We start from the raw sequence: 12,905 nt of genomic DNA on the forward strand, positions 1-12,905 counted from the left end.
TGGCAATGGCGGAAGGGAAGCTCAGGGCCCGATGACACTGGCAACTTTCTTAAAGGTTAATCCACCTAAGTTCAAGGGAACCACCAATCCGACTGAAGCTGATACTTGGTTTCAGGCCATGGAGCGAGCACTGCAAGCGCAGTTAGTGCCTGAAGAGCAGCGTGTTGAATTTGCTACCTATCTGTTCACGGGGGAAGCATCGCATTGGTGGCAAGGGGCTCGACGTCTCCTGCAACAGGGAAATGATCCTATCACTTGGGATGCCTTCCAGGTGGAATTCTATAAGAAGTACTTTCCGAATTCCGCCAGAACAACCAAGGAATTGGAGTTACTGCAGCTAAAGCAAGGTGTTATGTCTGTATCTGAGTATACAGACAAGTTCGAGGAGCTATTCAGGTTTTCCCGCATATGTCAGGGAGCTCCGGAAGACTCCGAGGAATGGAAGTGTATTAAGTATGAGGGAGGACTTCGAAGTGAAATCCTGAGCTCCGTTGGACCGATGGAGATTAGGGTCTTCTCCGAACTTGTGAACAAGAGCCGTATTGCTGAAGAATGTGTGAGGAAGGCTGTTGAGGCGAAGAATGACCGTCGGGAGTCCCACCGCAGGGAGCACAATGAAGAATACCCAACAAGGGGTCGAGAGTTTAAGAGAAGAGGATACCCACAATGTTCTCCTCAAAGGCGAAATGACTTTGCGACGAGTGAGGAGTCCCAAAGAAACGGTAAGGGAAAATGGGCAGCGGCTACTTCTGATGTTTTGAGCTGTCAGAGGTGTGGAAGTCATCACCCAAATAGGCCGTGCCGATTGGGGTTAGGTGTATGTTACAAGTGCGGGTTACCAGGGCATGTATCAAGAAATTGCCAACAAGGAAGGAGTCAAGATACGGGCCGATTGCGACAGTAAGATTGAGGTAATTATTATCATCAAGCTTAAAGGACAGTGCATGCTTTTATAATACCGCCTGTACAGTAGAACTGGGACTGTCGAACTTAATATTAGATTGAGAAGCAAACCGGATGGTCCGAGTAAGGATTTACCTTGATACAAATGGATAAATGCCTATGATGTAAATGATTTTCTGTTGAGAATAATGTGTTGTGTTTGTTATGTAGTTGGTTGAATTCTAAATTTTTGGTAAAACGGATTGAACCTGTGACTTTTAGTTCCTTTGATTTAAATAGATAAGGGATGGTCCTAAATAATGGATTTGGAAACGTTGATTTGAAATGCCAGTCATGCTAAGTTGTGGTTGAGTACTTGAGGAAATAAGTGATGGAGCTAATACTTGACGAGAAATCAAAGTGGCATAGCGGAAGCTTGCTAAAAGCGTTAGCATAGTATGGTAATAATAAGGAAAAATGGGATATGATTAAAAATGCTTTATGCTTTGAGTACTTAAAAGTTTAGTGAGCTTATACGGATACTGATTCTCGATAATTGGAATTAATTGCGGCGGTGAGCCTTAATGGTTCTGAAATGGATGAGAAAATTATCATTGATGCATAGTCGGATTTAGATGATGATTGAGTGCAAGTTGTTGTGTTCGAGAGATGAGTGCTATGATGTTTGGTCATGGTGACCTTGGATTTTGATCAAGATTTGTAATGATCGGTTTCAGAGATATCGTTTGGAGACCTTTAAATTGCAATACTGATGCGGTACTGAGATTGGTTTGAGGGAACCCGTGACGGGTGGTAAACTCCAATTTTTGGGGAGGTGCTGTTGAAAATTTTCCCAAGAATTTGAAGGAGTGTTGGTTATATTTTTGAAAATGATTTTTGATCTGAATAACTTCAACAAAAGAGATGTGTCTCAAAAGCTTTTATAGATTATTAAAGGGAAGCGGATTCATAAGAGTTTGTCAGCTTGTTAGTACAAACTCATTGAATTCTAAAAACGAAGAAAACTTTGATTGATTATAGTGATGTGGGATGATGGCTATGATTAACGATGATGGCAATATTATTGATGAGATTTAATAGGGTGTGGGTTGATAGGACGGTAAAAGTAAGGAACGAGGCTGTTGGTCGGCGTTGAACAAATGACCGAGACCCTTGGAGATAGAGAAATCAGAGCGTGGCAACGGAAGCGCGTAGAGTAAAGGGACCTTGGAACTGTTATGTGTGATATAAAGGCATACTATGCTCGCGTACTCGTAGTGATGGATGGAATTTTCGAGGGCGAAAATTTCTGTTAGGGGGGTAGAATGTAATACCCGGTCTAACCGAAATTAATTAAATAATGAGTAAGTAGGAGCGAACATGGTTGGAAGATTTGGCAATTGGAATTTGATGATTTCAATATGATAATTGGATTCAGTGAATTTTTCCGAGTCGGAAGACATAGTTTTCTGCGTAAAAGTGCGCAGTGGAATTTTGACCGGCAGTACCAGCTGAGACCTGTCTGGTACTGCAGCTGAGAAAGTTGATTATGAGTAAATAAGATTAAGAAATGGGGAATTATAATTAGGGGAGGTAGAAATATTTGAAGTGCGATTTAGAGCGCTAATGTTAAAGGTTTTGGTCCAAAATTGGGCCAACGGACAAAAATAAGTGAATTGGGTCTAAGTGGGCCCAAGACCCAACATATATAAACATTAGTTATGAGCATTTCAGCTCATTTTTACCCTAAAAGAGAGGTTGGGGCGCTGAATTAAGAAGAGAGAAGAGAAGAGAGAAAACCTAACTCTCTTTGATCTTCAAACCACCATAACTTGAGCTACGGAGCTCCGATTGACGAGCCGTTTGTGGCCACGCGTCGCTCTTCTCATCCTCTACAATTCTATCTAAGTTTTGTGGTGAGTATTCCATTCATCTCTGCCCAGTTTTCGAAATTCCCCACTGTTACACGTTTTTGGGAAGTTAGTGTTGAAATCTTGTGATTTTGGGTATTTAGGGATACTCCAACATGGATTCTAAGTGGGTTCTATCCCTACTTCATATGGGCTGAGGTAAGAAGTGTTCAAACCCTTGTGATTTATCATCTTTATGAGCCCTAGGTTGATGTATGTATGTGATATTGGTTATGTTAGTGTATTTGATGATCTTGGTGCACAATTGGGAGATTGGTGTTGCTTGAGGAGCTTTGGTGAGGCTTGGGGCTAAGGTTGGTGGAGACTTCTAAAGAAGAGACTCAATTGATTTGGCTACAAGAGGTACGGTTTAAGTTTCATTTAAGTACCGTGTGGTGTGATGAGAATTCCTAGGCTAGATGCCCCTAGGATTAAGTTTGGATTGTGTAAATGGTTGATCCTAATATGCATAGTTGGTATGTAATGTGAATTGATGATTGGGTTGAGAATTGTGTGGCCTTGTATGCTTGGTGTATTGAAAATTTGATGTATTGGGTAATGAGTATTAATTTGTGGTTTATGCATTTAAATTGTGAAATTGGGCCGGAGGCCGTAAATTTTGGGCCGGAGGCCGGGAAGAGGTAAGGGAGGTAAGTTGATGTGTGCATTGTATGATGACACAAGTGATTGGATGAATTTCATATAATGAATATATGAATGATTGGGTTGGTTATTGGATAATGAGGTTTGAGGAGTTGAAGTGTGGAAATTGGTAATTTTGGGTGAAATAGTATAGATGAGGTATGTTTGATTTTGGTTGAGATATATTATGTGGTCACATATGTGAGTATGATTATTGATGCCTTGATGGTATGATAATGCATGTGAGATATGTATGTTGTGATATATGCTTGAGAAATGATTAAGGTTGATTTGGGGGTGAAACCTCGTGATAGTGAGTATGATATTGGTTATGTATAATGATGGTTGATTGGAAATAGTATAGTTGGAAATTGGGATGAGGAAGGATGTATGACATGTTGATATGTTTGTAATTTAGCCATTTGTTTGAAAGGGGTAAAGATGGTTATATGGCGGTTTTGTGACCTTTGGTAAAGTGTCAATGTGTGAGTTGAGGATGGCTTGATGTTAATTTTGGCACATTTTGATTGTTTTCAAAAAGGGTTGAATTTGGCATGTTTTGGTTGATTTTGAAAAGAGTTGAAAATGGCACTTTGTGGTTTTATATGAAAACATGGTTTTTGGGCATACTTTGACTGGACATAACTTGGACTACGGATCTCTGTTTTGTGCCAAATCTGTTTAGAAATGAAATTGGATCCGGGATGTCCATGCCGTTCGAAGAACGGGTGAAAAACGATTTAAAATGAGAAAGTTATGTCCGTCGGAAGATTGGGGGTTGAATTTGTGAATTCTGCAACTTTTAACTTAGAAAATTTTTAGCAGAATGACCCTCCACGCGTAGGCGCACTTGGCGCGTACGCGTCGTTCTTCGAGAAGGCACCATCCACGCGTGCGCGTGGTCTGCGCGTGCGCGTCGATGCGCTGCACCCATTGCCCAGCCATTTTCCCGAGAGTTGTGCCAGTCTTGTGCTTGGGGCGCAAGTGTACCCACGCGTACGCGTGGCTGACGCGTACGCGTCGTTGTCTATTTTTTAATCCGCGCGTCCGCGTGAATGGCGCGTATGCGCCGATGAGTTTTGTGGCCATCCACGTTTGCGCGTGAAGTACGCGTACGCGTGGCCCTGTTTTCATGTCAAAGTTGATACTTGAGTTTTAAAAGCCAAATCTCATACTTTTAAGCCTCCGATCTCACCCCTTATGTATTAAGTCATTATGATATGCTTAGTAATGAGAAAGGAACTAGGGGATGTGGTAACTTGCGAGTGAAGCAAGGGGAAAAGTTATGATCAATGGCGATCAACGGTGATTATATGAGATATGGAGGATGACGGTAGGAGTACCGTGTATGCCATGAGCCGAAGGGCTATATCTATTGATAAATGGCTGGTTCTTGATTGAACCATGAGCCGGATGGCTGAGTTATTGCCGGGTCACGGCAAAGCCATTATTGATTATGGCTGAGTATAAATGCATATATGATTAATGAATGAATGTGTTGAATGGATAATAATGGAAAATGTTGAAATGTGATGTGTAACCCCGGGTAGTAGGCAGTGGCGTTGTCCACTTGCTCCGGGTATGAGACGGAAAGGGATGTTTATGATAAATGAGTTAATTATGGAGTTTTGAATGAATGTAACTCTGATACCTGGGTAGTAGTAAGGGTTGGGGTTCGTCCCACTTGCTCCAGGTTAATGTTTGAGATTTGATAACAATGAGGATTGATAATTTGAATTGAGATTGAATTAATATATGCTTAAGATACCTGGGCAGTAGCAAGGGTTGTGGTTCGTCCCACTTGCTCCGGGTTAATGCTTAAGATACCTGGGCAGTAACAAGGGTTGTGGTTCGTCCCGCTTGCTCCGGGTCAATGCTTTTGAGATACCTGGGCAGTAGCAAGGGTTGTGGTTCGTCCCACTTGCTCCGGGTTAATGCTTAAGATACCTGGGCAGTAGCAAGGGTTGTGGTTCGTCCCACTTGCTCCAGGTCAGAGATTGTGACGCCTGGGTAGTAGCCGCAGTAGTGGTTGTTCCACTGGCTCCAGGTTGAGCTGTTAAACACCCGCCTGGGTAGTAGTCGCAGTAGTGGTTGTTCCACTGGCTCTGGGCTGAGCGGGTAGTAGCAAGGGGGTTGTAGCTCAAACCTACTTGCTCCGCAAGGGGTGTTTCTGTCCATGGTTAGCTACCAGGACGTGTCGGGTTGGCTATATAACCGACAGATGATATCATCAGCCATAGGGCAGGCATACATCATTTGCATATGTTTGAATTGTTTGGGTTTGCCTATTTGTTTTGGACTTCTATATCATATATGCTATGTTGCCTGATTACATGCTACTTGTTCTACTTGTACCTTATTTGTGTATTACTTGTCTGTATTGCTTGTGTTTGTACAACTGAGAGATCCCTCATGATGGTGTCGGTGGATGTTGGGGGCTGTTCTTGATGAGATGAATTGATAATGCGATTGCATAATGATGATGATTTTTGAATGAGATCATTTGAGCCCCCTGGGTAGACGCAGTGATGTGATTTCACTAGCTCCAGGCGAGGGTATGATGTATTGAAATAGAGTTGCTGAGGCAGAACAACTGGTAATGGTTTTGCTTATGATTCTGAGTCTGATTCGTGGAAGAATCAGCGAATTGGGAAACATGTGCAATATGAACTAGATTTAGTATCCCCTTACGTCAGATGCCTATTTATGGATTAGTGAGAATCTAGGCTGGATACTTGGTGAAAAGGAGTTTAGGATGCTTGGTGAGTTTTTATTGCAGTGCATTGTATTTATTTGGCACTTTTACCGTACTGGGAACCCATGGGCCCGGGGTTCTCATTCCGTATATATCTCTTGTTTTTCAGATACAGGTTCAGGTGCTCAGAAGTGAGCTGCGGTTCGTCTAAGAGACGGCGAAGATATTTATTTTCTCTATTTTGTGTTTTGCTTAGAATCTCTCCACCTTTGTTTTGAAAAGATTATATTACGTGTTGAACTCTTTTGGAACTTGCCTATAGAGGCTCTTATGATTCCTTTGGGAGAGATTAGGATGTACTGTTGTCAGCTACTTTCATACTGTACCCTAGCCGGCCTAAACTTCGCGGGTCGCGACTAGTGGCTATTACTTATGTTATATATATCTATCCGTTATCTATCTCTTAATCTCCTTTATGCCTTGTCCGTTTATCGCTTTCGGCTTCACAGTTTAACTTTTCGTTGTCGAAACGTGAGTGATACGTCTTCGCGATTTTATTTCTACTCTTTTCAGGCTTCTCGATTAATACTCCTTTCGAAATTAACTATATTTATATATTAAAAATCCACCTGAGAGTCGTACCACCGTAATATCATTGACTTATGACTCGAGCATAAGGATTTGAATATTAGGGTGTTACAATGAATAAACATAATTGATTCAAAATTTAATTTTTAAACAGAATTTTGGGTTTATGATTTAGTGTTTAGAGTTCAGAATTTAAGATTTGTTATTTTTATTCAAATTATATTTTGTTTTTAATTTAAATATTTCAATTGTTAAGTTTTAGGATTTAATATTTATATTTTGGAATTTAGGGTTTGTTATTTTTGTTTAGAGATAAAATATTATTTTAGTCGCTAATGTTTGTGTTAAGTCTTAGTTTTGTCTTTATGTTTGAAACGTTCTATTTTTTATCTCAACTGTTTTATTTCGTCCTCTTTTAATTCTTTAGTCAAAATTAAAATTTTTCCTTTCAAAAATATCCTTCCTTTAATTATGATTTTTTTTTCTAAATAATGACAAAATCATAATTGTATTGGTCATAGTAGTTGTTATAGTGATCTAAGAGCAAAAATGACAGAATTATGAAAAAAAAAAAAGCTAAAAATAGAGATGAAAAGGGTATTCTTGGAAGAAAAAAATTTTAATTTTGACCAAACAACTAAAATAAGACAAAATAAAATATTTGAGGATAAAAATAAACGTTAGATATAAAATTTGATCTTAGCCCATATATTAGAAAGTAAAACAGTAATTTACTCTTGTTTGAATTATATTTTGTTTTAAATTTAAATACATTTATTTTTAATTTTAAATGTAAGAGAGAGAAAATATGAGACACTAAATCTAAAGATATATTTTTTACATTTATTTAAATGAATTTTAAATTTTATTGGTTGAATAAAGACTGAATTTTATTGCTTACCTAATTGTATTGTTTCGGCTTTGCAAAAAAATCTCACTTTTTCTTATGTTTTTGGTAAAATAAAAAGTAAAAAATAATTAATCAAATATATTCCCTTTTTAGAGTAGATTCTCTCAATTTTTTCCTTAATTATTTAATAAAATATCATTTAATTTTTATCATTTAATATTTTTTTTCAAATATTTTTTTTATTCCACTTAAAGAATGTAAGATGATAAATTACATTTTATTAAATAATTAAAAAAAGTTGAGAGAATCTATATTCTTTTTTTCTATATAAGAAAAAGATTGAAAATATAAAAATATTAATATATTTTCTAAAAAAGTATTTTTCACTTAAATTTTATATTATAGAATTTTTAACCCCTGGTTTTATCACCATATATTGGTATCTGATATCTATGTGCATAGTTTTTATTAGAAAGTCAAAGATCAAATGATAATAAATTATCTGAGAGAAACAAATAATACAAAAAGTGAAATAAAAATTAAATATCCTAAATATTTATTAGTCTATATAAACACAATGAAACATGTTTATCATTACACAATACTCTATACTAATCACATCACATATACTAAGTCACTACTAATCTCTTGTTTTGAAAATGGAGAATGGTGGTGAAATGATAAAAAAAACTAAAGGGAGACAAAAGATAGAGATAAAGAAAATTGAGAATAAGAAAAATTGTCAAATCGCTTTTACAAAGAGAAAAGACGGCTTATTGAAAAAAGCAAATGAATTAAAATCTTTATGTGATGCTGATGTTGATTTGATTATATATTCTTCCAATGGAAAAGCCTATTACTATGGCGATTCTTCGTTAAAAACAATGAAAATGGCTCTCTCAAACGAGCAACAACCTCAAGGTAATAATCAGTTTCTTGGTTACATCATCGAGGGAATGTCTAGGATCGACATGCAAAATCTTATTAAAAAGAACGATTCACTTGTGGATCGATTAAATGCTGAGAAAGAACGAGCCAAAACTCTTTCTAAAACTTTAAAGACAATTAAAAATGACAACAACATTATTAATTGGTGGGATACGATTGGTCAAAGTTGTGAAAAAAATAAAGAGATGGAAAAAATTCTTGTAGTTCTTCAGCAGACTTTGAAAAATCAAATTTCACACAAAATTGTTGCAAATCAGGCTGCAGTTACAACTGTAACTGAGAGTGTGGCATCTACATTTTATCACGGTGGTAAGCTTTCTTTGTCTTTTTTAATTAATGTTGTATTAGCTTTAGATATTTTAAATAATTTGATTTTGGTTTCAACTATCATTTTACAAAAAAAATTTTGAAAATAAATACTTGCATCGTATACATAAAGATTTCATGTTTTTTGCTCAAAATTTAAATTTTGGAGAGTGATAAGAGGAATTATTTCTTTTTCTAAAATCTTCATATATCATTTTACACAAAATTTTCTTTTAGCTATGAAATAATAGATATGGATCATATAGTAGAGATCTTATATATTTTATTAAAATTTTAACTTTTAGAGTTATAATAGTTTTTATTTTTTGTATAGATAAAGGACATAATTGAAGGTCTTACACTAAAGAGATCTATATTATTCCTTTAAAATCTTAAATTGTTAGTTAAAATATTAAACTTTTATCTTTCTATAAAAAAAGTCTACATTTGTAGATTCTACAATTAAACAAAATTTATTGTTAAATAAAGTATAAGAATAAATAAATTTGTATATCCAATAAATTTGATAATTTTATTATTAAACAAAGTTATTGTTGTTAGCCAATTTTGTCGTAATAATAAATGTTTAATTTTTCAATGTGACTTGTTTTAATTATTTTTCAAATAGATCAAACCATGGATCAAGTTAATCTCAGAGTTATTGGATCATATCCTACTCATGAAAGTATGAGTACTTTTTCCAACATAACATTTGCTACTGGTGTCGATCCTTTTGACGCTGCGAGAGAATTCGGTGACCAAAATGCCCCTATTTGGTATCCATCATACCAACACCAACAAGGATATAATGGTCTATTTCTCTACGATGTAAGTAACAGGAATGATGTTGGGAGAAGCAGCGGCGGCGACGATACTGGAAATTATCTTTATTATTCAAATTCTAACCATAATAACGGTAGAGGCTTTTTTGGTTTTCCATACCATAATAATCCATTTAACAATAGTTATGGCCGCAGAAGATTCTTCTAATGAATTTTTTTTGCGATAATAATATAAATGCATTGATATGTTATAAATTTATATGACTATGTTCTAAATAAAGTTAATATCAATGTGGATGATTTTTTATATTATTTGTATTGATCATGGGTTTATGTTACTGGCCTTTTGATTCAATTAAATTTAATGTTTTATTTTTCAATTGTTGAACCTTGTAAAAATAGATATATATTATGGTTTGCTATTATAAATATTTTCCTAAATTAGATATGTTAAGTGGTGTCTTATATATATATTTTGAGAAATTTAAATTCCTGACACTTGTACTACTAAAAAAATTATTTTTATGGTAATTTATTTTATTTTTAGTGACAATAAAAATAATTGTTAATATATTTATCAGCAATTAGACATTAATCATTTTATATTTTGTTGCTAAAACAATTTAACAATAATTACATAATTGCCAGTAAAGACCATTTTAATAGCCGTAAAAAGTATATAATTGTTATTATAACATATAATAATAACGACAAATTTATAATTGTCGCAAAAACATAAATTAAATAAAATATATAGTGGTATTATGTTATATATTGGCACTAAAAATTTATCAGTAATAATAATTTTTATTGTAGTGATCGAATAAACCCAAACAAATGAACCAACCACTCAAAAACAAGAGTTATGTCCTATTATATGTTATATGTATGTGATAAAGAGATTGATCTTACATAAGAAATCATGCACTATAATAAAGTCTTAACTTTATTTCATTAAATGGGTCAACTAGTTACAGTAGGCCGTAGAGTTAATAATTAGAACCTATTTTTCACGCGATCAAAGTCAAAAATTATTCAAAGACAATAATGAGATGTGAATTTATTATATTATTGTTAAAGTATAATTTTGAATCTCATAGATCTATAAATTTAATTTTTTTAAACAAAATAAATAGTTAATTAAAATTTTAACGAGTATATATACTTTGACCATATTAATATTATTTATTTTTAAATTATTTAAATACTTTATCTCCAAAAATATTTATGTTTTTACACTATTATTACATTTTTTGAGTATAAAAAATAAAAGATAAATAAGCACAAAAATTAGGTACTCTACATCCAAAATGTGAAACACCTTAAAAAAACATACCCGAGATTAAACCAAAAAAAAAATTCACCTATTATTGAGATAAATATATTCATTATATTTCATCTAATTTTATTTAAATAATTTAAAATATAAAATTTTAACTTTAAAATTTAGATAGATATAATTAAAATTAACGACTTTATTTAATTTAATACAAATAAATGTACTTATATTATTATACTTGTATGGTCAATTAGAAGTATTGCATAATTAATTTTTAATTTTTTAAAATATAAATATAATAATACAAATACATTTATTTATATTGAATTAAATTAAATCGTTAATTTTAATTATATACATCTAAATTTTAAATTAAGTTTATAATTTTGTGATGAATTTCATTTTGACTTTGTTTCGCGTGCACAATAGGTACATATGTACATCTATACAGATGTGACATATCTCGGGATAGAGTGTGTTTATGCATCGAATTTAATCGTATATCCGTAGATTCGCAAAAAAATATTATTTTTATGTTTTATTTCAACTAATAATTATTATATATATTGTATTATTTTATTTTATTATTTAAAAAAGTATGTTTAATAACATTTTAGGAATAAGCATGATTAAAAGAGTAGAAAAAATATATTTTATTGATATTTTTAATAAAAATACACCTTTTAAAAATATTTATATTTTGCGGATATATTCAATATCTGATTTGATCCGCAAATGTCCGAATCAGATCCAAACTTAAAAAAGCGGATATTGTATCCGATCCAACCTGGTAATTTTAGTGAGTCAGATTGAAATTTTAGCCATATCTGATCCGTGTTCACTCCTATCACGGGTACACCTAGATATATTTTTTTTAAGTTGTTACACATTTTGTGTATAGTACCGGATCTTTGTATTTAGTAATGGACCTAAAACAATTAAGCTGTTGGGGGCACAAATATATATATATATATATATATATATATATATATATATATATATATATATATATATATATTGGCTTTCTATGATACCCAACAAGTTAAGAACTAATCTGTCGTGGATCTGAACTCCATTTAAGGATATGCAATTGACCAATGAATTGCTATACATACAAGACGAAATTCAATTTTTCAACATTTGCTTAAGTGGCTGAGTAGGTTAATCACTCGACCAACCCAAATTGATTTAGATATATTTAAAATTTTAAATTAGAAGTTTAGAACTATCTATACATATTGATAAAAACTAAAAATGTACTTACACAATCACTTATTATAATATTTAAAATAATAAAAAAATAATTTTACACCTATTATAATATTTAACATAATAAAAAATAATTTATATATTGATAGTATAAAAATAAAAATATTTTATACTTACATATTTTAGTAAATAAAATATTTAAATAATTTAAAAATAAAAATTTCTAATATTAACTATAAGTTTATGTATCATTGTTGATTGAGCACGGACAAAATTTAGGACCAATACTTTTAGTAAAAGAAAAAATACTGGTCACTTAATATGAGACGAAAAATTAAATAAACCATTACAATTGTAGCAATTCATAATCGATCTCCATCATCATTAAAATAGAAACATATAATGAAAACATCATAACAAATATCCCAAATATATTAAATTATGCACAATGAAATAGCAAACATATCATAAATATATGTGAAAGAAGAAATTCTACTATTTATTTCAAAACAAGGCATCAAGTGTTACGAAAATCCTTATTAGATTGACTAAAAATCTAAAGAGTAAAGTTGTGTAATTGGTGTTGATTTTTATAGTTATTGATGACATTACCATAGATAACTAAAGAATTAGAAATATAACTTTGTCTTTTTTATTTTCTTTTATTTTTTTCTTATCTGTTCTACTTTATTATATTGACTAGTAGGTAATCCATGTATTTGTACGGTCTTAAATAAGATTTTTTTATGTTAAATTTAATCTTAATAGTAATACTCTAATTACTAATTAGTATCTGTAAATAATGCAGAGAGAA

At 32.8% G+C, this 12,905-nt stretch overlaps 1 protein-coding gene across 1 annotated transcript; it reads left to right on the forward strand.

The window, feature by feature from the left end:
- The first annotated feature begins 8,226 nt into the window (after positions 1-8,226).
- Positions 8,227-9,811, forward strand: LOC140174285 (uncharacterized). The gene is made up of 2 exons (XM_072198696.1): positions 8,227-8,824; positions 9,450-9,811. Exons 1-2 carry the CDS (start codon positions 8,227-8,229, stop codon positions 9,809-9,811), a joined length of 960 nt encoding a protein of 319 aa, XP_072054797.1.
- Positions 9,812-12,905: the final 3,094 nt, after the last annotated feature.

Source organism: Arachis hypogaea, chromosome 7, assembly GCF_003086295.3.
Source record: "Arachis hypogaea cultivar Tifrunner chromosome 7, arahy.Tifrunner.gnm2.J5K5, whole genome shotgun sequence".
Classification (NCBI taxonomy): Eukaryota; Viridiplantae; Streptophyta; class Magnoliopsida; order Fabales; family Fabaceae; genus Arachis; species Arachis hypogaea.

Coding starts and splice junctions, on each gene's coding strand:
- LOC140174285 (XM_072198696.1), top strand. CDS start 8,227: ATGGAGAATGGTGGTGAAATGATAAAAAAAACTAAAGGGAGACAAAAG. Junction 8,825..9,449: donor ATCTACATTTTATCACGGTG/GTAAGCTTTCTT, acceptor TTTTTCAAATAG/ATCAAACCATGGATCAAGTT.